The following is a 22,439-nucleotide window of genomic DNA, read 5'->3' as shown; positions in this document are numbered from 1 at the left end:
AGAAACCAATTAACATAACAGTCCTTCGACTGCTTATTCTTAGAAAGGATTGCTTGCAAGACTGGCCTTTGGTTGGCTTCTGGGATTTGAATTTGGGGACGGTTCCATCGCCCAGCTGTTAGGAACACTCACTGTGCCTAAACTGTGCAAACAATATGTAATTTGAAGCCTTAGGGTAATTTCCTACTTATTAAATTTTCTATTATATTGGAAAACTACATCATTAATGGGCTAGGTGTTTAGAAGATGCTGCTTGGAACATAAACTTTCCTTCTGGGAATCTGGAATTCTGGTTCATGCTACATACTGGGTAGCTATTACCCAGTAAGCTTGGATGCTGATATTCTAATGAGATTCCTCAGATGGCAACATTTCACACCTGTTGTCACAATTTTTTTCTGGGGAATTAGTTGGGTCCTGTTTAATTCCACTGGCAGAGGACTCTGGAAGCTTACAACTGGTTCCCCAGGCTGCTCCCTATGTATTTTCTTCCTTTGTTGATTGTGCTTTGTATCTTTTTTCTGTAATAAATCATAGGTGTAAGTACAACACTGAGTCCTGTGAGTCCTAGCAAATTTTTGGAGACCACAACACAGGACATTAGAGTACTGCCATCATTTCAAACGAACACTTCCAAAATGCAATTATTTCTCCTTTCAAAATTCATTCTCCCTCCGATTTACCAGTTTTTGTCAACAAAACCACCACAGTTCCAATAGTTACCCTAGCTAAAATCATATTTAACTTTCTCAGTCTTTTACCTACTTGCCAAGTCCAATAAGTGCTCTTTTACAGATTCTCTTGATAGTTGCATAATATTTGTCTTTCCATTCCCTGTAAATGCCATTATTTAGGCCAAGTACTTAACCCAACACCTAGTGCCTAGAATCTTCAGACCAGTTTATCTAACCAGTAACTCCAATTTCTTTTCCACTGCAATACATCTTGCAACAAATAATCTTTGAACACAACTTTGATCATATCATACTGATATTCAAGATCTTTCCACATTCTAAAAACAAAATCAGAATTCTTTAATGTAGAATTTCAGACTCTTTATTTCCTAAAGTCTGATACCCAAACATATCTCCTTCAGTTATAGTGGAAAAAACAAGATTTAATAGGTCATTAATTACTAGTTTCTCCTGAGTGACTATTTGAAAATTTCCTACACTCACTACCCTCAGTCATCCTCAGTGCGTGACTTTACCTCCCACTTTACTAAAAATAAAGTGACCAGTGCGAAGTGTCTTGGCTCCTTTATTTCTCCATACTATAAATGTATATTTGTGTATTCATAAGGTTTCTTTTATCTTGTTCTAAGCCAAACCCCTACAATTGTACTCTTGGTCTCATACCAGATAACTGTTCTCGCAAATATTATCTCTTATTCCTCCTTATAAGAACTCAAACTAAGGCAAGATCTGTTTCAGCTAAAAACAAGAATGGACAGGCATAGACTTTAAGAGTGAACAAACACCCTATTTTGTGTTACTGCACTATGTCCCAAATCAAGGCAAATTCAATCAGATAAATCACAGATATAGGAAATAAAATAATAAAAATAGCATTTTTCCATTAGTTATAAAATTATTTACAGACAAAATGCCCCTAAAAAAGTCTCAAAAATTAAAAGGAAATTTAAAAAATCTACCGTGGGCAAAACTCTATCAACAGATAACAAGAAAGTTAGATGGCAGAAACAAATGCTAATTAAGCCTTAAAGATATGTTAAACCAGGACTTTGAAGTTGTTAGTAAAATATAAATTTAACTTACAATATATTAGAGGAATAAAGGTAAAAAGAGGTTCATACAGAAAAGCTCTCCTTCCTATGTCACCCATCCTCTTATACCACCTTTCTAAAAGCAACTCAGCAGTTTCTCATTTATTCTTGCTCATAGATGTGCTTATATAAGCATTGTTGTTGATAATTCTATATTTAACTTAAGTTGCTATTACTACTTTAAATGCTAACAAAATGCAGTTCACCTACTGTAACATACTTCTCAGTCTCACAGCTATTTTGAAATATCAAGTATTCTTACACAGATATGCATTACATAGACATTTTTTAAAAAAATCAACCACATATAATTGCCTCGAATCATCTGTGAAATAGCTTCCCCAAACCAAAGCAGCCTTACCTAAAGAGAACAGGATATGGATCATCCCTCTCTGGAGGTCCAGTAATACGCGCCATCGTTGGGAAAGACTTAACAGGAGGTTGGACCATTGTATGAGGTGCAGTTTCCATTAAATGGAAAACTTCTTCCAGGAGATTAATAAGCTTTTCTATTTCCCCTTCACTTATATTTGAGGATTCCAAAAGATCCATATCCATTGAAGCCTCTACCTCATTTTCATATTCTGGATTTGTTCTTTCAAGCCCAGTATCTGTGTCATGATCAGGTTCACTGTGGTTCTGAACAGATGAAGTCTTCTCTGCTAAATGGTCACCAAGTCTTTTAATCTCTGACAAGATTTCATAGAAATGGCACTTCTGAAGGATAGCTGAACCAGCAGTGACAACCCTCACAGTCTGATCCAAAAGTATGAGCTCCAGAAGTTTTTGATAGCCACTTTTTTCACTCTGTCTACCTCTTAAAAAAGCTTCCATTCCTTCTGTCATACTAATGACACTGTCCAAAGCTTTAAAAGCATTTAACTTAAGGGAAGATGAGACATGATCAGCAAACAGGAGCTCAAATAGTCCATTGATCACTCCTGCTTGGAGCAGGGCCATGACTCCTTGAGCTCCACATTCTGCTAGTGAGGACACTAATTTGGTCCCAGCTTTGAGCTGTCGGACATTTAAGGCAATGGGTTGGCGAAGGGCTACTTGTAAATTTAAAGCTTGCATGGTCCAGTCTACCAACTGGTCAAAGGAGTCTTGTTTCGTGTTTTTCAATTGCAAATAACTTAATCCTTTTATTATTAAACTTGGAATTTCTTCTAAAGCCGTTACCCATTTTGCACCTCTGTCTTCCCGATATAAATCTAACAGTTCAGTTAACTTCACTGAGGCTTCTATTGCCCCTGAATTTTCTTTTTCTGGACCTTGATCCTTCATTCTACTGATTTCAATTTCGAAAGTTGTCTTGTATGGACAGCTGAAGTATAAAAGTGGCACAAGTTCCCTATCATATGGATCATATGTCATAGGAGGAACCGAAGCTAAGTCTTCTGCAGTGTATTCAACATCAAAGTTTGGATACTTAAATGTTTCACGTTCCAAGTCAGCAATTCCATCTTCATCACTGGAAATTTGTTCATAACCATCATCCCCTGAAAATTAGTTTGGATAATATTTAAATATTACATCATTGTTGTTTCATGGAAAAAAATCTAATTAATCAAAAACAGTTTATTTAATAGCATGGCAAAAATAAGAATGATTTCCTCAACAAAATGAACTTCTGCCCCAACATCTTAACAATTACCAACATTTATAGTAATTATGAAGAGACTTCATAAGCAAAGTCTTCTATCTCTGCTCAGCTTTACAACTAAATATGCTACAGGTATCTTTACCTCACAAAAAATAAATTAGAAATTAACTAGTCTTATTCTCTCACCTTCTTTACTAAAATGTCCTCTTATAAAGAAAACAGACTATCTGAAATCTAACTACTTGCCAGTCAAATTACAATACATCTAAAACAGGATTACTTGATATTCTGGGAATGGGAAAAGCTAAAAAGTATCACTTGCCCTGGCAGGTATGGTTCAGTTGGTTGGATACCATCCCATGTACCAAGAGGTTGTCGGTTCGATTCCTGATCAGGGAACATGCTCAGGTTGCAGATTCAAATCCTGGTAGGCGGTATATAGGAGGCAGCCATTTGATGTTGCACTCTCACATTGATTTCTCTCTTTCTCTTCCTCTCCCTTCCTCTCTCTCTAAAAATCTCTCTCTCTAAAAACCAATAAACTATTTTTTTAAAAAGGCTCTTTTTTAAAAAGAAAGCATCACTCAACCTAATTATTTATACCTTGTAAAAGGGCCTTTGTGATGCTGAAATGAGCCTCACTCTCATGCAGAATAACTCCAATCTTCATTATTTCAGGAAAAAACAAGGCAGGTTATCTGTCATTTTGCATAAATGCTTTAACATTATATGCCATTTCTTGGACAAATGAGTCCAACAGCTTGAGTATCTTTCTGTTTTTGCTTCTTAAAAAAGCAAAGCTTAAAGTAGTCTTTAGCATCATGCCATCACATACTTCTGTAATGAGATTCTCTTCTCCCTGAATTTCTAAAACTAATGTAACTTTTTGCTGAAATATCTAGGTGGCAGACATCTTTAGGAACTCCACCCATCTTACAACAACATTCCTTACTCTTAGTCACTATGTATTTGCTGCATGACCCTGCTTCCCTGATCAAAGCTGATGGTATCAAAGTGCAACTTATAGCATAGCAAGCCAAACAAAATCTCTCTCCCAGGAAATTGGAAATGGAACCGAGATACAGCCAGGTAAACTGGCTGAATAAAAGAGGAGATTAAAGCTGTGGGGTGAAGAGAAAAACTAGTTGACAGAATATAAAATAACAATACAAAGCAAAGACAAGACGGAAATCCAACCTCTAGTCAAGTCTGGAAGCCCAGTTATATTCCAACCCTTGGGTTTCTTAAATACCTATCTATAATAATAAAAGCATAGTGCAAATCGACCAAAGAGCCAAACAGCAGAATAACCGTCCAGACCAGCCGTGGGCAAACTACGGCCCACGAGCCGGATCCAGCCCGTTTGAAATGAATAAAACTAAAAAAAAAAGACCGTACCCTTTTATGTAATGATGTTTACTTTGAATTTATATTAGTTTACACAAACACTCCATGCATGCTTTTGTTCCGGCCCTCCGGTCCAGTTTAAGAACCCACTGTGGCCCTCGAGTCAAAAAGTTTGCCCACCCCTGGTCCAGACACTATGGCTATGACACACTGGCAACAGGCCAGCCAAGGCGGGTTGGATGTTATTGCTGGGGGTGGGGGCTGCAATCGGCCCACAATCGCCCCACAGAGGAAGGCGCAGGCCATCGGCCAGCGGGGTGATCAATCCGGGGGCTCCACGATTGCCCCAAAGAGGGAAGCCCAAGCCACCCTCTGCGGAGCAATCGATTGGGGGGCTCTGAAGAACCAGGGGACCAGAGGTGTGTGGTGGCAGACGCAGGCAGTGCCAGACCAAGGCAGTTGTGGGCAGGAGGCGGGGCCACGAGACAGCAGGAGCTGTGAGGGCCCTGGCAGCTGGGGCCGGGAGGCAGCCAGGGCTGCAAAGGCCTAACCTTGCACAAATTTCATGCATCGGGCCTATAGTGTTTATTATAAATTCTTTTGCCTAGCTCAAAGGTACATCAAATTAGCTTCTAGCACTTAAAACCAAAAAGTCCTAGCTGATATAACTCACCTTCTTCATCATCTTCACCTTCTTCCTCTTCATCTTCCTCTTCAGGAATACTGTCTACTGTTTGGCGATCATCCTCATCCTCATCCTCTTCTTCCTCTCCATCCACATCATCCTCATCATCATCTCCTTCTTCTTGCTGTTCCTCTTCTACTTCTCCTTCATCAGAATATTGACCTTCTTGGGGAACAGAATTCCGATCCGGAGAAATGGGCTCAAAGTAATCTTCTCTATGTGGAGCATCCTCTTCCTTGTCACCAGACACTGAAAAATCGATTTAAGGCACAGATTATTTTTTAAAATTTACTTTTCATTACAACATACAATATTATTGTATTCATCTCAGGTGTACAGCAGAGTGATTAGACGTTTATATACTTTAAAAAGTGATCACACTGATAAGTCTAGTAACTACCTGACAGCATACACAGTTATCCCAATGATACTCACTGTATCCCCAATGCTGTACTTTATATCCCCATGACCAATTTATAACTGGCAATCTGTACTTCTGAATCCCTTTCACCTTCTTCACCCATTCTCCTAACCCCTTCCATCTGGCAACTATCAATTTGTTCTCTATACGTTTATTATTTCATTTATTTTTTTTAAAATATATTTTATTGATTTTTTACAGAGAGGAAGGGAGAGAGACAGAGAGTTAGAAACATCGATGAGAGAGAAACATCGACCAGCCGCCTCCTGCACATCTCCCACCGGGGATGTGCCCGCAACCCAGGTACATGCCCCTGACCGGAATCGAACCTGGGACCTTTCAGTCCGCAGGCCGACGCTCTATCCACTGAGCCAAACCGGTTTCGGCTCATTTATTTTTTTATATTCCACATGTAAGTGAAATCATATGGTTTTGTTTTTTTCTCTGACTTAGCACAATACCCTTTACGTCCATCCATGTTGTTGCAAGTAGTAAGATTTCATTCTTTTTTTATGACTGAGTAATATTCCATTGTATATATTTATCGTTTCTTCTTTATCCATTTGTCTAAGAATGGTCACCTAGATTGCTTCCATATCTTGGCTACTGTAAATAATGCTGCAATAAACATGTGAGTGCATATATCTTTTCAAATTAGTGTTTTGGATATTTTAGGATAAATACCCAGAAGTGGAATTATTGACTCAGATAGTTCTATTGTTAATTTCTGAGGAACCTCCATACTGTTTTGCATAGTGGCTGCACTAATTTATCTTCCCATCAACTATGCATGAGAGTTCTCTTTTCTCCACATCCTCACCAACACTTGTTGTTTGTTGATTTACTGATGATAGCTACTCTGGCAGGTGTGAGGTGATAGCTAATTGTGGTTTTAATTTGCATTTCCCTGGTGACTAATGTTGAGCATCTTTTCATATGTCTATTGGACATCTGTATGTCCTTTTTACAAAAACATCTATTCAGGTCCTCAAGGCACAGATTATTTTAATAGTTTAAATAACATGAGGCAGCAGGATTGGAAACTGCAATTACTTAGTGACATTTTGAATGATTTAGCTTATACTTTTTATAAAAAGCTTGTTTTTAAAAAATATTAAGAGTATATGCTATACAACTTTATATAGACAAAGTTAATCAAGTATAATATTTTATGTTCTAACACCATAAACTAGTTCTTTTCCTCTTATCTATTAAATATGAAGACTTTTATTTCTTCTACTATATAGTCCTTATTTTTATTGGTACTCTTCTGTGCATAACACTATAACACATTAACACTTTATTTTCAAGCAATGTTGTGACAGCTTTAAATGAATTAACTGATTTCTTTTTAAAAAGTTCATATGCCAACAAAAAAATATAAAGAATTATACACAATAAGAAAGGGGGAAGACCATTCATCAAGATTTTATTACTAGCATCTAATTTCTTTTCTTTAATCAAAAAGCACTATTAACATTAATCGAGAGGTTAAAAAAAACTAGCACTGATTTTATTTGTACCTGGCAAAGGCATAGGATCATCTTCATCATCATCGGGCGGAGGGGGTCCTGGTGGAGTTCTTGGTCCCCTTGGCTGTGGTCTTGGAGGGCTTCCATTAAACTGATCTTCTTTCTCCCCATCAGCTAGAGTTTTATTAGAGACAGAAAAAGAACTTTCAGTGATTGAAGTATAGAGAAATGAATGCATGACAAAAATACTACTCATGATTTGAGTTTTTCATCTTCAGGATTTATTGATCAACTTTTCTGTCCTGATGTCAAATAGAAATCTTGCTAATTTATATTATGAAAGTTAGAGTTTCTGACTTTCCACATACCAAAATATAATGTATATACTCTTGGACATTATCCCAGAGAAATTAACTTATTTTTCTGCAGGAAGGTGTACATGAATGTTCACACCAGCTTTATGTGCAACAATCAAAAACTGGAAACTACCTAAATATCCTTCAATGACTGACTGGTTAACTAGACTATAATACATTCATACAGCCCTAACCGGTTTGGCTCAGTGGATAGAGAGTCAGCGTGTGGACTGAAGGGTCCCGGGTTCGATTCTGGTCAAGGGCATGTACCTTGGTTGCTGGCACATACCCAGTAGGGAGTGTGCAGAAGGCAGCTGATGGATGTCTCTCTCTCATCGATGTTTCTAACTCTCTATCCCTCTCCCTTCCTCTCTGTAAAAAAATCAATAAAACATATATAAAATAAAGAATGATCTATTAATACATTCAACAAAGAGAATGAAGGGTACATATAATGGAATATGACTCAGCCACAAGAAACAATAAAATCTTGCTATCTGCAACAAAACAGATGCACCTGCGTACTGTACTGAGTGAAATAAGTCCGACAGAGAAAGACAAATGCCATTTGGTTTCAGTTATATGTAGAATCTAAAAAATAAAATAAACAAGTAGACTCAGATACAGAGAACATTTTTACTTTTGCCAGATGGGAGGAGAACTGCAGAGATGGGTGAAAAAGGTGAAGGGATTGAGAAGTACAAACTGGCCCTAGTCAGTTTGACTCAGAGGATAGAGCGTCGGCCTGAGGACTGAAGGGTCCCGGGTTCGATTCGGCCAAGGGCACATGCTTGGGTTGCAGGCTCAATCCCCCCCAGTAGGGGGCATGTAGGAGGCAGCCAATCAATGATTCTCTCTCATCATTGATGTTTCTCTTTCTCTCTCTCTCTCCCCCTCCCCCCACATTCCTTCCCTCCCTCCCTCTCTGAAATAAAAAGAAAAAAAAGGGTCAGGGATGATTGTTCTATGTTTCCAAAAACTTAAAAGACAACCAAATGCTTGATTGGATTCTGGTTCTGGAAAAATAAGCAGCTTTAAAAAAAAAGAAGCACAAACTGGCAGTTGCAGAATAATCATGGGGATGTAAAGTACAACATAGAGAATATAGTCAATAGTATTGAATTGACTATGTATAGTGTCAGATGGGTACAAGATTAATTAGGGTGATCACTTTGTGGGTTATATAAATAAATCACTGGCTTGTACACCTGAAACTAATAATATTACATGACAACTGTAATTGAAAAATAAAAAATTATTTTTTAAAATGAATATCCCAAAAATATATACCAAATTTATTGCCTATTGTTCAATTCTTTTTTTTTAATGTTTTTATTGATTTTAGAGCAACGAAGGGAGAGGGATAGAAAAGCAGAAACATCAATGAGAGAGAAACATCAATGATCAGCTGCCTCCTGCACACCTTCTACTGGGGATCAAGCCTGGAACCCAGGCATGTGCCCTGACCAGGAATCGAACCATGACCTTCTGGCTCAACCAGTGAGCAACACCGGCCAGGCTTCTTCAATTCTTTTAGAGATAATTGTTACAGTAAACTATGAATAACCACTTGATTATATTATCATTTACATATTTACATTTTTAAAAATAATTTTTAGAAGCATTGTAGGAAGTAGAGGAAGAAAATAAAATGTAGCCAATATAAAAAGAAACTTTTTTTTTAATATATTTTATTGATTTTTTACAGAGAGGAAGGTAGAGAGATAGAGAGTTAGAAACATCGATGAGAGAGAAACATCGATCAGCTGCCTCCTGCACATCCCCCACTGGGGACGTGCCCGCAACCCAGGCACATGCCCTTGACTGGAATCGAACCCAGGACCCCTCAGTCCGCAGGCCGACGCTCCACCCACTGAGCCAAACCGGTCTCGGCAAAAGAAACTCTTATAGGAAAGAATGGGAAACTGATAAATACCTTGTCAAGTCCTAAGCAACGTTCAAAAGATAGAAGAGCTCTTTGTATTACCTTTTTCCTGCTATAATCAACATAAATGTCACTGACAAAAGCAAGTTTAAAGTTCTCACCATGTTTTGGATTCTTTTTCAAACTTGGTTGTGGTTGAGGAGGTGGTGGAGGTGGAGGTGGTGGTGGTGGAGAGTCTCTGTCATGACTTATCACTCTATCCACTGATCCATATATTGCCAGTGTCAGACAATTATACCAGCCTCTTAGCACCAAACCATCAGTATTCACCTGATTTGTTAGGGGAAAATATCTTTCAAATTAATGTTTTAATATGCTAGAAGTAAATTGATATCAAATTACTTTGTGGTTCAACTAAAGTCCTTAAAAGTATGCTGAAAATGCGAAGGTCAATATTGGTGAAAATTCATCCAGAGGCACAGCTTTTATATGGCCCTCCAGAGTTACCATCTCTACCCCTGTCTCAAGGACATCACCAGTCCCACACCATATGTCAATCCTGTTCAAAAAGCGTAACAGATTCCTAACTAAGGGATTAGAAATGAGAGCGAAATTAAGTGGGAGTTACTGCCAATTAATTAATTAAATTCCAATAGTTACAGGGGTCATGGAGGTGCACAAAAGTATAAATTGTGCTCAGCCTCAACATTTATAAAGTCCATAAAATTGTATAGCATTCTTTTTACATGCCCAACTCAAACATGCAGGTAATATTTTATGTAGCCATATTGTACTTACAAAGCATTAAACGAATTGTTTTTGCTCTGTGGGTGGATGGGATTATTCATTAGACAACAAAGTCCTACAGCGTGACACATGACATGACACCACGGTGTCACTAATCTGCTCACAAATGTCAAATGGGGTGAATGATTACCAAAGACTTGAAGACAATAAATTGAGGGAGGACATATATTTATATATGTTACATCCTTTATTTAAAAAACATTAATATGTAAAACTTTCTCCTAAAATGATCAAAGACTTTATCAATGATATTAATCTTCAATACTCTTATAAAATAAAAATGACAATTTTTTCCAGAACTTATCTACATTAATTCCTCTATATTCACAATAACTATGAGAGGAAGTCAGAGCAAATATTATCAACAAATAAGAAAATCAGAGTGTTAGAAAAACCTGGACTAGCCCGTGACTTCTGAGTTCCCGTTACACGCTACCATGTTAGGTAAAGATGAAGTAATAAGTGGTAATATAACCCCTTCTAGAGGTACAATAAGGAACAAATTATTATTCTCCTGGCTAACTCTAGCAAACTCCAGTAAAGGGAAACTGAGAACAAGAAAAAAGGCTTAAAGACTAGCCCACGGATTGACAGACTCTAAACAGAAATCCAATTAGAAGGAAGATAAAGAAATAAGGAAGGAAATTTTTAGTCCAAACAGGGCACAGAGGATTAAACACCCATACCCCACCAAAAACAAACAGTGTGCTGAGTAATTTCAAACTAGATCACAGTTATTTTTGCATTTAAGATCTTCCATGATTCAGATCTAGATGCTTCTAGAATGGCATTTGGTATATCAAGAAAAAAGGCATACTTTTGATATGAAAGGAAGAAATATGAAATATGTATTTTTTAGGAAACCTTAACTAAGGCACAATAGTGTTTTTAATATTTTCATTCTGCAAATAAGATGACCTATTTATCACCTTCTGAACTTGCCCACCTAAATATAAGAAGGAAAGCACAGACACTGACCTCTTCCTGACTCAAATATAAAATTAGGAGAAAAAAGAGCTTTATAGGTCAAGAATGACATTACAAAGTCTTTGCTCCATTTTAAAATAGTTTCTGGATACAAGAGGAAAGTAATGATGATATCCCGCAAATAAGCTGACAATCTGCATCACTGGTTTACTTGGACCAATGGAGGCAAAAACAAATAGTAACAAATTGAAAAATTATTTCCACAATTACCTTTGAGTTGGGTCTAAAGATGATAGACGTATTCTCATCATATTCCAGGCTGCCAAAAGAGTAGGAATAAACATATAGGCTCAAATACTGAACATTACAGTTCGTGAAGAAGTCTTCCTAGTTTCATATATTTTAATAAAACCATGCTAAATTTTAATTTAATAAACTACAAAGTTTGGGTTTTATTTACTACCCCCAAAGTGTTCTGTGGGTGTGTGCGCACGCGTGCGAGTATGTGTGTGTGTGTTTTAAGTATAAAACGAACCTGTAGAGATTTCTAATATAATTGATTTGGGGTGAGTATAGGTATCAGTATTTTTTAAAAATCCCCCAAGCAATTCTAATGGACAGCCAGAGTAAAGAACCATACCATTATAGTCTTCAAAAAATTTACTATACTGGGACCAAAATTTAAAAAGGCACCTATTTTTATCAAATAGATACTGACGTAAGAAAAACATTCTACAATATTAAAAATTAGCTGCTTCAGATTATCTAGCTTCCCATCATTAAAAGGTTAAATTATCAACATAATTTAATAATCAATGAAAGACTAAGTCTAAAAAAACTGTTAATTCCTGATAAACATAGAAATGTTTCCCTTTTTTCCTGCCTTTTAAATTTTTCATTTTATAAATGAATTCTAAGTAAACCCATTTAATGGTCAATTATTTTGCAGAAATCAAAGCAACTAGTTTTAATAATACCTACATGTTTTAAATAATCCAAAAAGGAATTACCTATTAACAAAATTCTCATTGGAATTTTAAATTATGCAGTAGTGTGATATAAAAAACAGACAAAACATTAGCTTTCAATATACTTACATAGTTTAATAAGAATCAAAAGGCAATCTTTTCCAAATTAGGTTATTATCAAATCATGATATGGATAAGAAATGAATACACCCATAAAAAGCAAACAAAAGATGGCTAATGTTTTATACAGTTAAAATTTTATTTTGTAAATAAACTCAACATCTTTTTAGGAGCATGTCACTTCTTTAATATTGCCAATTGATAAAGTTAAACCCTGGGTTCTGGAGTCTACCACCAAATATATCCTTCGTCTATCTAAAAAACGAAGAGGCTTGCTTACTAATTCATGAGTTTCTGGTGAAATTACCCAGTAAGTACATACCTTCCCAATCTATCGAAAACAGGGGCGCTTGGTTTGCTTACATTGTTAAAGAACAAGTCTAACTGAAACGTGTGCGGAGATGTCTCCCTGCGAATAAAACAAAGTTGAAAATGTCAGCCTTTGCAATAAACAGTTCAAATTATAACCAAAAAAAAAGTAATTACAAATTTAAGATCCATTCTAGAATTAAGATATAATATTCCTAAGATTTAAATAACTCTTGAGGACTCTATGTTTGACATGAGCACCTCAAAGAGACGATCTCCTGGCAAGGAACTGAAATCTGCCAACAGGAGAGTTCAAAACAAATTCTCCAGCCCTCGTCAAATCTCTGGACTCTGCAGGCCCATAGCTTAACCATAACCTCAAGAGGAAACTTGAGCCAACTATGCTACTTCCAGATTCCTGATCCTCAGAAATAGTGAGATAATAAATGTGTTACTGTTTTAGGCTGCTAAACTCACTTAATTTGTTATGCAGAAATAGACAACTAATAGACCGTTCTTAACCAAAAGCAATACAATTAGAGTAGACTGCAGGATACACTATCATTACTCCTTTCCCTTCTACAAATTCTCCCTTTATAGGAAAAGTAGGAAGAAAAGAAATTATAAAAAACATTAATTTTTATTTCCTTAAACATGGAAAAAAAGAGTCAATCATAATGATTTCTCATCTTAAACATTAAACATTCTTGCTTTGTTTTGCACTTGTTTTACTTTTGAATGACCTGAAAATATGTGAAGATTTTATATCACAATTATGAAAAAATGAGTCCTTAATTTTGAATCTGTACCGTAACACTTACCACTAAGTAGCTGATTTAACTCCACATAATAGAAAATGAACTATCACAGCATGCACATAATGAAATGTGGTATTGATACATAAGTTTAATACATAGGCTATACGCTAAAAATCCATATAGTTATATTTATTATATATATACATGTTTCCACAACCAAAATTTAGTTTAGATCTCCAATTCATGTAATTAAAATCAAAAGATGAATATTCATATTACAAAGATCAAATTCCTGTTTCATATCAGTTGTTATAAAATTATCAGCAACTCCATGTTCGTGACCATGTGTTGCATTTTATTTCCAACAGAGCCTAAAAAAAGAGAAGCTTCAAATAACAACTTGCTAAGTACAACTAATGGCTAATGTGAAGCTACATATTTTTAAAAAGACATATGTACCAGGCTAAGAAGATTGTCAATAAGTCAGGAAAACTGATTATTATTAAAATAGTATTAAAAAGTATAATTACATAATAAAAATGTATTTCTAAATATTAAGACTAATTCTTATTTATTTTCAAGGATAAAGATTAAAAGTACTTCATCTACTACATTATGCCACCCTAGAGTATTTTGGGAAAGTACTATAAACCTATTTCCACTAATTTAAAGGAAAATGAATGAAGAAGAAAAATTTTAAACTAATACTTAGGCCAAATAATTACTCTTTTTAAGTTTATAATGATATATGAATTATACAGAAAACCTAGAGTCAATTTACAATGCAACATAAAGATTTAGGATTTATTTTGTTGGTATTTTTACTTATAAAATATTATCTTAAAATTTTGCATTTATTTTTATTTTTATTTTTTAAATATATTTTATTGATTTTTTTTTTGCAGAGAGGAAGGGAGAGAGATAGTCAGAAACATTGATGAGAGAGAAACATCGATCAGCTGCCTCCTGCACACCTCCTACTGGGGATGTGCTCACAACCAAGGTACATGCCCTTGACCGGAATCGAACCCAGGACCCTCCAGTCCGCAGGCTGATGCTCTATCCACTGAGCCAAACCGGTCAGGACAAATTTTGCATTTAAAAATATGCTTCTTTTGATATAGGACCAAGACCTTTGCTTTTAACTATGACAAGGAATACAAAGATCTTATAGTAAAATTTATTATTGACTTGTCTTTAACAAGTGTTTCTAAAATGTTAAATTGAACTTTCAGAGCAACAGTTCTTCACAATTAAAATGCTTTTGTTTATATAACATTTAACTAAATTACATAATTCAAATAGCAAAGACAATTGGTATGAAGAGCTTTGGGAACAAACACAACTGAGGCTTCAGAAGCATATAACTCTATTGGCAGAAGTTGAGCATGCAGAAGTTTTATAATCATTAATAAATGTTGAAATTTATCAAAAGCTTTTGCTGCATTTATCTAGATCACTATTAAAGAGTTCTATTTAGTCAATAAAGTGAGTTACATTGACAGAATTTCTGAAGCTAAATAAATTATCCTTACTTGATCCAATATTTGTAACATACTGATGGATTTAGTTACATATACTAGAGGCCCAGTGCACGAAATTTGTGCACTGGGGGAAGGTAGTGTCCCTCAGCCCAGTCTGCACCCCTCTCCAATCTGGGACCCCTCAGGGGATCGGGCCTAAACAGGCATTCAGACATCCCTATCACAATCCGGGACTGCTGGCTCCCAACCGCTCACCTGCCTGATTGCCCCAACCGCTTCTGCCTGCCAGCCCAATCGCAGTCAATTAGCATATTCCCTCCTTATTGGCTGTGGGTGCTGCCATCTTCGAGGGCGTGGTAGTCAATTAGCATATTCCCTCCTTATTGGCTGTTGGTGCTGCCATCTTTGAGGGCTGGGCAGTCAATTAGCATATTCCCTCCTTATTGGCTGTGGGCACCGCCATCTTTGAGGGCTGGGCAGTCAATTAGCATATTCCCTCTTTATTAGATAGGATGTTGTTTAGGATTTTTATATATTGTTCATAAGTAAAATGGACTTATAGTTACCTTTCCTTATGCTGTCTTTATCTGGCTTAAGGTGATACCAGCCTAATAAAATGAGTTAGGAAGTTTCCCCCTCTCATTTTTCTAAAATTTATAATAAAACATTAATTTTCTTTCCTTGAGAAAAAAAAAAAGAATGTTTCTACTGAAATCTATATAATTTTTTTAACCAATATCACCCCAATAAATTCAAATTTTTTTTAAATAATACATAAATTACCAAAAAAAAATATTACTAGGAAAACCTTTAGTGAAAAATACTTTTAAAAGGAAAGCTGACTTACCCGTATGCTCTATTGTCAGGCAGGTTGCTATGGGCTCTTACTCCTGGGGGTATGACTCGGACTTCATTGATATAAACCACACATGGAAAACGAACCACATCTATATGAGAACTTTGCTTTAAAAAGGGGAGGGGAAGGACATACTGTAAGTAAAACACTCTCTAGGTCAAAATTTACTCATCTTCAAAAAAAATCATTCATCTTCAATTTGTTTCATTCAGAATGTCACCAATAATCTTAAAATAAACTCCTTATCATTAAAACATTGCTATTATATTACTTATACTACTATATAAATTATTCTTTTTTAAAATAGCTGATGATAAAATGTACCTAGTTAAATCTTTCCATTTGTATAATAACATTTTCTACAGAGTATTTTCCTCCCTGATGTTTTGCTTAGGCCAATACAGACCTACAATCCCTTATTGGAAACCACTGAAGTCAGATACCTTTTAGAATACTGACTTTTTTCAGATCTTTAAAAAGCTAATATGATACAAATAATGCTTATTATTTAACACCCACAGTGGCTTCTGGGACAGTACCTTTTCATCAAAACATTAATATTTCAGCAGTTACATATATAAACATCCACACTAAATAAAGATTCGAACTAGCATCATGTCAGTTCAGATCAGATTACATGCGCAAATGAATTCAGGGCAGATTTTTCTAGCATTTTATAATTTCTGAATTATAAGGGATTGTGGATCTGTATTAAAATTAGCTTAATCTCTTAAACATAACACACTAACTAATAGCAAGGCACAGAATAGTTGAGGCAAACCCTCTCTGAAATTTAAAAAAGAAAAAATTACACAAACTAAGTTTATCATAATAAAAGAAATGGATAGCATAAATTTAGTATATACTTATTTCTTTCTATCATTTGACATAAGATCAAACAAATGAAGCTCTTGTAATCAATAATTTTAAAAGAAAGTTTCACACTGTTGTGGACTATTTTACATCAATTTTTCTTAGGAGTTCAGTCAGTCATCATTACCTAGTGGTCAAAGTTCATAATGAGAAGAATGGTTCACATTATTTGCATCTAGAAAGACCGAGTCTTCAGTCTCTCTTGAAGCTGCAAAGAATATTATGCATATCAACAGACCAAAATATTGTTCAAGTTTGTCTTTCCTAATATGTGACAGAGGGATGGCATCCCAATTTTGCAATTTAAACTCAGAGATTATAATTAAATATACAGGGCATAGAAATCTTAATATGTTTATTATTAAAATGCTTTAACTCTCAAAGATATAATGTCATATATCCAGTCCGCCATTGACCAAAATGTTGTTATGCAACATGACTGTACATAGAAGCTCCTTTACTGACATGGTTATAAATTCTCATTAATATTTTACAAAAGAAGCTTAGAACAAAAGTTTATCAATTCTATCCTCCTCTACCCTGCCTGCTACTAATTAATGAATGGTATTAGTAGTAGTTAGGGTATAGAACTATGGACCTACAAAAATGAACTTAAGCTTTTTACATCCTTTCAAAATCTATCTTGTTTATAAATAGAAAATTTTCTGTATTAGATGCTATGACTTTTATTCAATAATTATTTCTAAACATTTATTAAATGTCTATTATGTCTCAAATTATACTAGGTCCTGTGGATACAAAGGCAAGACAACCTCTGCCATTAAGGAACAATCTATTGTGGTATACAAATAACTTACTAAGATACAGACTCACACAGGAAACTATGAAAATTCCAAGGGGTACTTACCTAACTCAGATTTGGGGGGGAGGGGGGGGAGTAAGTTTTCCCAAAAGAAGTAGAACCTGAACTAATTAATTAATTCTTCAAGGAAACAATCAGTGTAAGAGAAGGAAGATCTTTCCAGACAAAGGAAGAAGTAGTATGCACAAAAGGATAGCAAATAAGAATGTAGAAGGGTCAAGTAACTGCAAGCATAATTCATCATGGCTACAGGGCAAAACAGAGGAGGAAAGTAGGACAGAATAGCTAAGTATAATCAACATAATTACAAGAAATGATTTTATCTGCTGCCAAAAGTCAACTCCAAATCCATTATCTCCATCTAGGACCTCCCTCCTGCGCCCCAGACCACTATATCCAACTGCCAACTGGAAATTTACTCGTAAATGTCCCTCTAGAACAGCGGTTCTCAACCTTCCTAATGCCGAGACCCTTTAATACAGTTCCTCATGTTGTGGTGACCCCCAACCATAAAATTATTTTCGTTGCTACTTCATAACTGTAATGTTGCTACTGTTATGAATCGTCATGTAAATATCTGATATGCAGGATGTATTTTCATTGTTACAAATTGAACATAATTAAAACATAGTGATTAATCACAAAAATAATATGTAATTATATATGTGTTTTCCGATGGTCTTAGGCGACCCCTGTGAAAGGGTCATTCGACCCCCAAAGGAGTCACGACCCACAGGTTGAGAATCGCTGCTTTAGAATCTTCCCACACTCCTCTGTCACGCCTTTCAGATGTCAACTTTATCTTGAAAGATGAGCCAGATCAAGTCTAGCTAGGTGCCTCTCCCTTGTATATCCAAAATCTCCAATCAGTTGGGCTACTGTATACCCTTTTGTACCTTTTGAATTTGTACCTCATACATGTACTACCTAGTCAAAAAAAAAAAAAAATGTTTAAGCCCAGCTGGCGTGGCTCAGTGGTTGAGCATCAACCTACGAACCAGGAGGTCAACAGTTGATTCCCGGTCAGAGCCACATGCCTGGGTTGCAGGGTCAGTCCCCAGTGGGGAGCATGCAGTAGACAGCCAATCAATGATTCTCTCTCATCATTCATGTTTCTAGCTCTCCCTTACCCTTCCTCTCTGAAATCAATGAAAAAAATATCAAAAAAATATTTAATTGTTTAAAATGAATCTTGCTTTTAAAATGTTATATAGGTGTACATCTTGATTTATAAAGATGCATTACACATCGTTAAGTAAAAGATATCACAAAATAATATTACAGTATCAGTACATTAAAGTGGATCGTGGGTGCATACATTTAAGTATATGCAGGGTTGAGCAAAAGTACACTTACAGTTGTTCATATAGAAAATACATTAATAAATAATACAAAAATAAACTGTTTCACATACTTGCAACTGTAAACCTACCTTTGCTCTACCCTGTATGTATTTACTAGAGGACTTGAAAAAATAATTTGTTTCAATTAATAATAGCTGAAACTAAGAAAAGTGAAACTATGAAAGCTTTTGCTTTTATATAATTTTTAATTTTTCTATAATGAAATTAAAATTTACTAAAATAGCCCAGCCAGTGTGGCTAAGTGGCTGAGCATCAACCTATGACCAGGAGGTTATGGTTTGATTCCCAATCAGGGCCAATCAATGATTCTCTCTCATCATTGATGTTTTTTTCTCTCTCCCCTTCTCCCTTCCTTCCTATCTAAAAATCAATAAAAACATTTTTTAAAAAAAGCTAACAATGATTACTGCCCATTTGCTAACTCCAGCTTTCACTACTCCTCTAATCTTTTCATCATGATTTGTCACCTCTAAATATTTCTGAGCCACTTTAGATATTACTGATAGATTAACCTACCTAATATGTTTTACTAATCATATAATTTACCTGCTTAAAAGCTACCCATTTCCTACAAAATAAAGTTTACACTCCTTTGCTGAGCATTCAACAACTTCTATGATCTGGCTTAGAACTGTCATTCGGGTGTCACTGCGTACTGCTTCTTTCCGCATACACTATGGAAGAGTGACTACTCCAGAATGCCCTCCTGTCTACAATTGTGGAACAGATCTTTACCAAGTCCATACGCCGACTGCCTTGATGAACTCTTCCCTGATAATCTCAAATAAAGAGTGATCTCTCCCACCTCTAAAATCACATAGCCTTTATTTGAACCAACAAAGGGAGCTAAAAAATATTAAGGTCCTAATATGTCAGCAAGCAATGGGCACTTTGGAAATAAAGGTGATAAACCCCAAGGAATTCCCACTCTGTCTCTTCATGCAATCTTAACATTCTAACTTGAGTTATAATGTTGTGGACCTAATCTCCAATACTTACGTTATAAACGTCTTAAGAACAAACATCTCAATATTCCATATCTCCCCCCACAAACTTCTACTTCTTCAAGACTCAGATCAAATATGATCTCTACTAAGCCTTTCCCAATCATTGCCAGAAGAAGGTATTTACTAACACACAACTGGTCCTATCCTCTCCTGGTCCTCAATGTTTGTCTAAAAAGAAAGAAATATGAGCTTCTTAAATGTATAAGTGGTGAGCGCCAATTTTCCTACACTAATTCATCATGCTTGTCTTCTTTTTAACTGTTCTCTACTTCTGTAGACATAATAGGTTTGTTCTGACCCAACTCTACTGCCTCCATCATGAGTTTTCTAAAGCCTCACTGTAATTAGTCAGAAAAGTACAATCACTGAACAGAGCTAACTGACCCACATGAAATGAGCGACCACAAATGAATTCATTGTTAGTAAAACATGCTAAAGTTTCCAAACTTTTTTTTACAGACCCATAAACCACTTGTTAACATAATCAGAAAGCCAACGTTGTTGAGTTTTTACTTTGTCAAATAGCGCATGAAGAGACAACCACTACCCACTATCATCACTATCTTCAAAGAAAGAACAGTTCTCTGAAATGATTACGTTTACACTGAAAGAAAATGCGGGTTCTGAGGTTTGGACTTAATGTGCATTCTCCCCCTCCCCATGTTAGATGTTTAATAATGTCCCACAGTTGTGTGTACACACACAGCGGTGCTATGCCAAGTTCCCTTCTGGTTTCTAAGCCAGTCTTGACGAAATCATGACGTTGATCTCCCTGCTCCCATACTTTTTCCAAAACAGGCTAAGAACTGACACTTTCCTGCTCTTCTGTGTTGCCCTAACCAGTGGTTCTCAACCTTCTGGCCCTTTAAATACAGTTCCTCATGTTGTGACCCAACCATAAAATTATTTTTGTTGCTACTTCATAGCTGTAATGTTGCTACTGTTGTGAATCGTAATGTACATATCTGATATGCAGGATGGTCTTAGGCGACCCCTGTGAAAGGGTTGTTCGACCGCCAAAGGGGTCGCGACCCACAGGTTGAGAACCGCTGCACGGGTGGAGCAAAAGTACATTTACAGTTGTTTATGGATTTAATGTCCACCCACCTCAGATGATCATATTGAGAAAGAAAACGTGAACAGTTAACAGTAATAATAATAATAATAAAGCAATGATTATAACAATAGCACTAGTCACAGGGGTAAGATTAACACTGGCTAAGTTTTACCGAGCGTTCGCTGTGTACCTTGTACGTGTCAACCTCTTTAATATCTAAATCATTTTTGATATATGACTAAGCTTTATGTGGCAGGCACTATTATTAAGTCTATTTTATAAGTGAGTAATGTTCGTTCTTAATGTTCAGTTCATTTCGAAAAGATTACGCCACAATCCCCCACCTTCGCCTCTCAAAACGACTACACTAGCTGGACTACAATTATCTGAATGTCCGTCCCCTCCTCGCAGGCAGCCTCCACGCAAATGCCGATCCGTGCACATATGTCATGTCCTAATGGGCGAACCCTAAACCGAACGAGTGTCAGACCTGGGCAGCCCAAGTCCCGTTAGAAAGAGGACCTGGGAGCAGGGATTTAGGGATCAAGAAGCAAACGTGACCTGCTCGGTCTCCAGAACAGCTGTCAAACGCGGGTAGTCTGAGACCCACCCAACCACCGCCTGAGCTGAACTTGAGAACCAAGGTATTCCCAAGGCCCAACGTTGACGGGGGTAGGGGGGCCAAGGGAGCAAAGCAAGCAGAACGGCCAACTCAACCAAAGACGCAGGAGCCTAAGATAACGCAGAGGAATGTCCTGGCCAGCGATGCCCTCCCGCAGACGTGGTGTCCACACCCAGCTGGGGGGAGGGGGTGTGTACGTGTGGGATTGAAGGCCACCGGCAGGAGGGGAAGTCGAGGCATGCCTAAGGGTTTTTTGTAAGCGTCCCACAGTCGCGAAGCGGAGTCGGAATCAAGAAGCGAAGTCTTACCTCCGCGCTGGGGTGTTTAAAAGTATCTAAAAATAGCAGTTCCATCGCCGAGTCCACCGCCATGTTTGCCGCGGACGGGAGGCGCGCGGAGGACTTCCGGGGCAGCCCTATAGCCTCGGCGGCGACGGCGGCTCTGGAGAGGGAGAGACTGCAGCACTTCCGGTGCCTGAAGTGCTAGCGCCGCAAGCCTTGGCCTATCCCGAAGCGCGGTGCTGCCGGAAGTCGCTGGCCCCGCCTTCTCCAGCGCGGCGGAGAACGGCTGAGGGGAGGCGGGTACGGTGGCTCCCGTGGCCCAAATCCTGTCGTTGTCTCGCGTTACCTCCTCTCGGCGCACGAGGGGAATGCTTCCGACTCTGGATACCCAGGGTTGGCAGGAAAACGCGGCTATCAGTGAAGAATAACGACTCACAACGAAGAGGTTGGGTGTTTTTTTTCTTATCAGCAAAATATGTATATTACCTAACCCACGTGCTTTGCGAGAATTAATTGAAGTAATAGTCCAGAGATGGTATAACGGCCGGGCTGGAGTGGCTAGGTTGGTTGAGCGTGAGCTTGGTCCTGTGCACGGAAAGGTTGCAGGTTCGATTCCAGGTCAGGG

General features: G+C 37.1%; 1 protein-coding gene across 3 annotated transcripts in view; it reads right to left on the bottom strand.

Moving 5' to 3' along the window:
- KIAA1429 (KIAA1429 ortholog) overlaps window positions 1–21,923 on the bottom strand; it is a 49,639-nt gene extending 27,716 nt beyond the window's left edge. For all 3 annotated transcript variants that reach the window (XM_006753192.2, XM_006753193.2, XM_015561138.1), the window contains exons 1-8: window positions 21,842–21,923; window positions 15,779–15,894; window positions 12,703–12,789; window positions 11,563–11,611; window positions 9,720–9,888; window positions 7,369–7,491; window positions 5,413–5,673; window positions 2,148–3,288 (exon numbers count right to left, since the gene is read on the bottom strand). In XM_006753192.2, the coding sequence (XP_006753255.1) occupies window positions 2,148–3,288; window positions 5,413–5,673; window positions 7,369–7,491; window positions 9,720–9,888; window positions 11,563–11,611; window positions 12,703–12,789; window positions 15,779–15,894; window positions 21,842–21,904 (2,009 nt within the window). In that variant the 5' untranslated portion in view covers window positions 21,905–21,923. The remainder of the gene's footprint in view (window positions 1–2,147; window positions 3,289–5,412; window positions 5,674–7,368; window positions 7,492–9,719; window positions 9,889–11,562; window positions 11,612–12,702; window positions 12,790–15,778; window positions 15,895–21,841) is intronic.
- Between the last annotated feature and the right edge of the window lie 516 nt (window positions 21,924–22,439).

The sequence above is a fragment of the Myotis davidii genome, unplaced genomic scaffold (assembly GCF_000327345.1).
Source record: "Myotis davidii unplaced genomic scaffold, ASM32734v1 scaffold390, whole genome shotgun sequence".
Lineage (NCBI taxonomy): Eukaryota > Metazoa > Chordata > Mammalia > Chiroptera > Vespertilionidae > Myotis > Myotis davidii.
The sequence above is the reverse complement of the archived record's forward strand: the minus strand, read 5'-3'. Positions and strand labels throughout refer to the sequence as shown.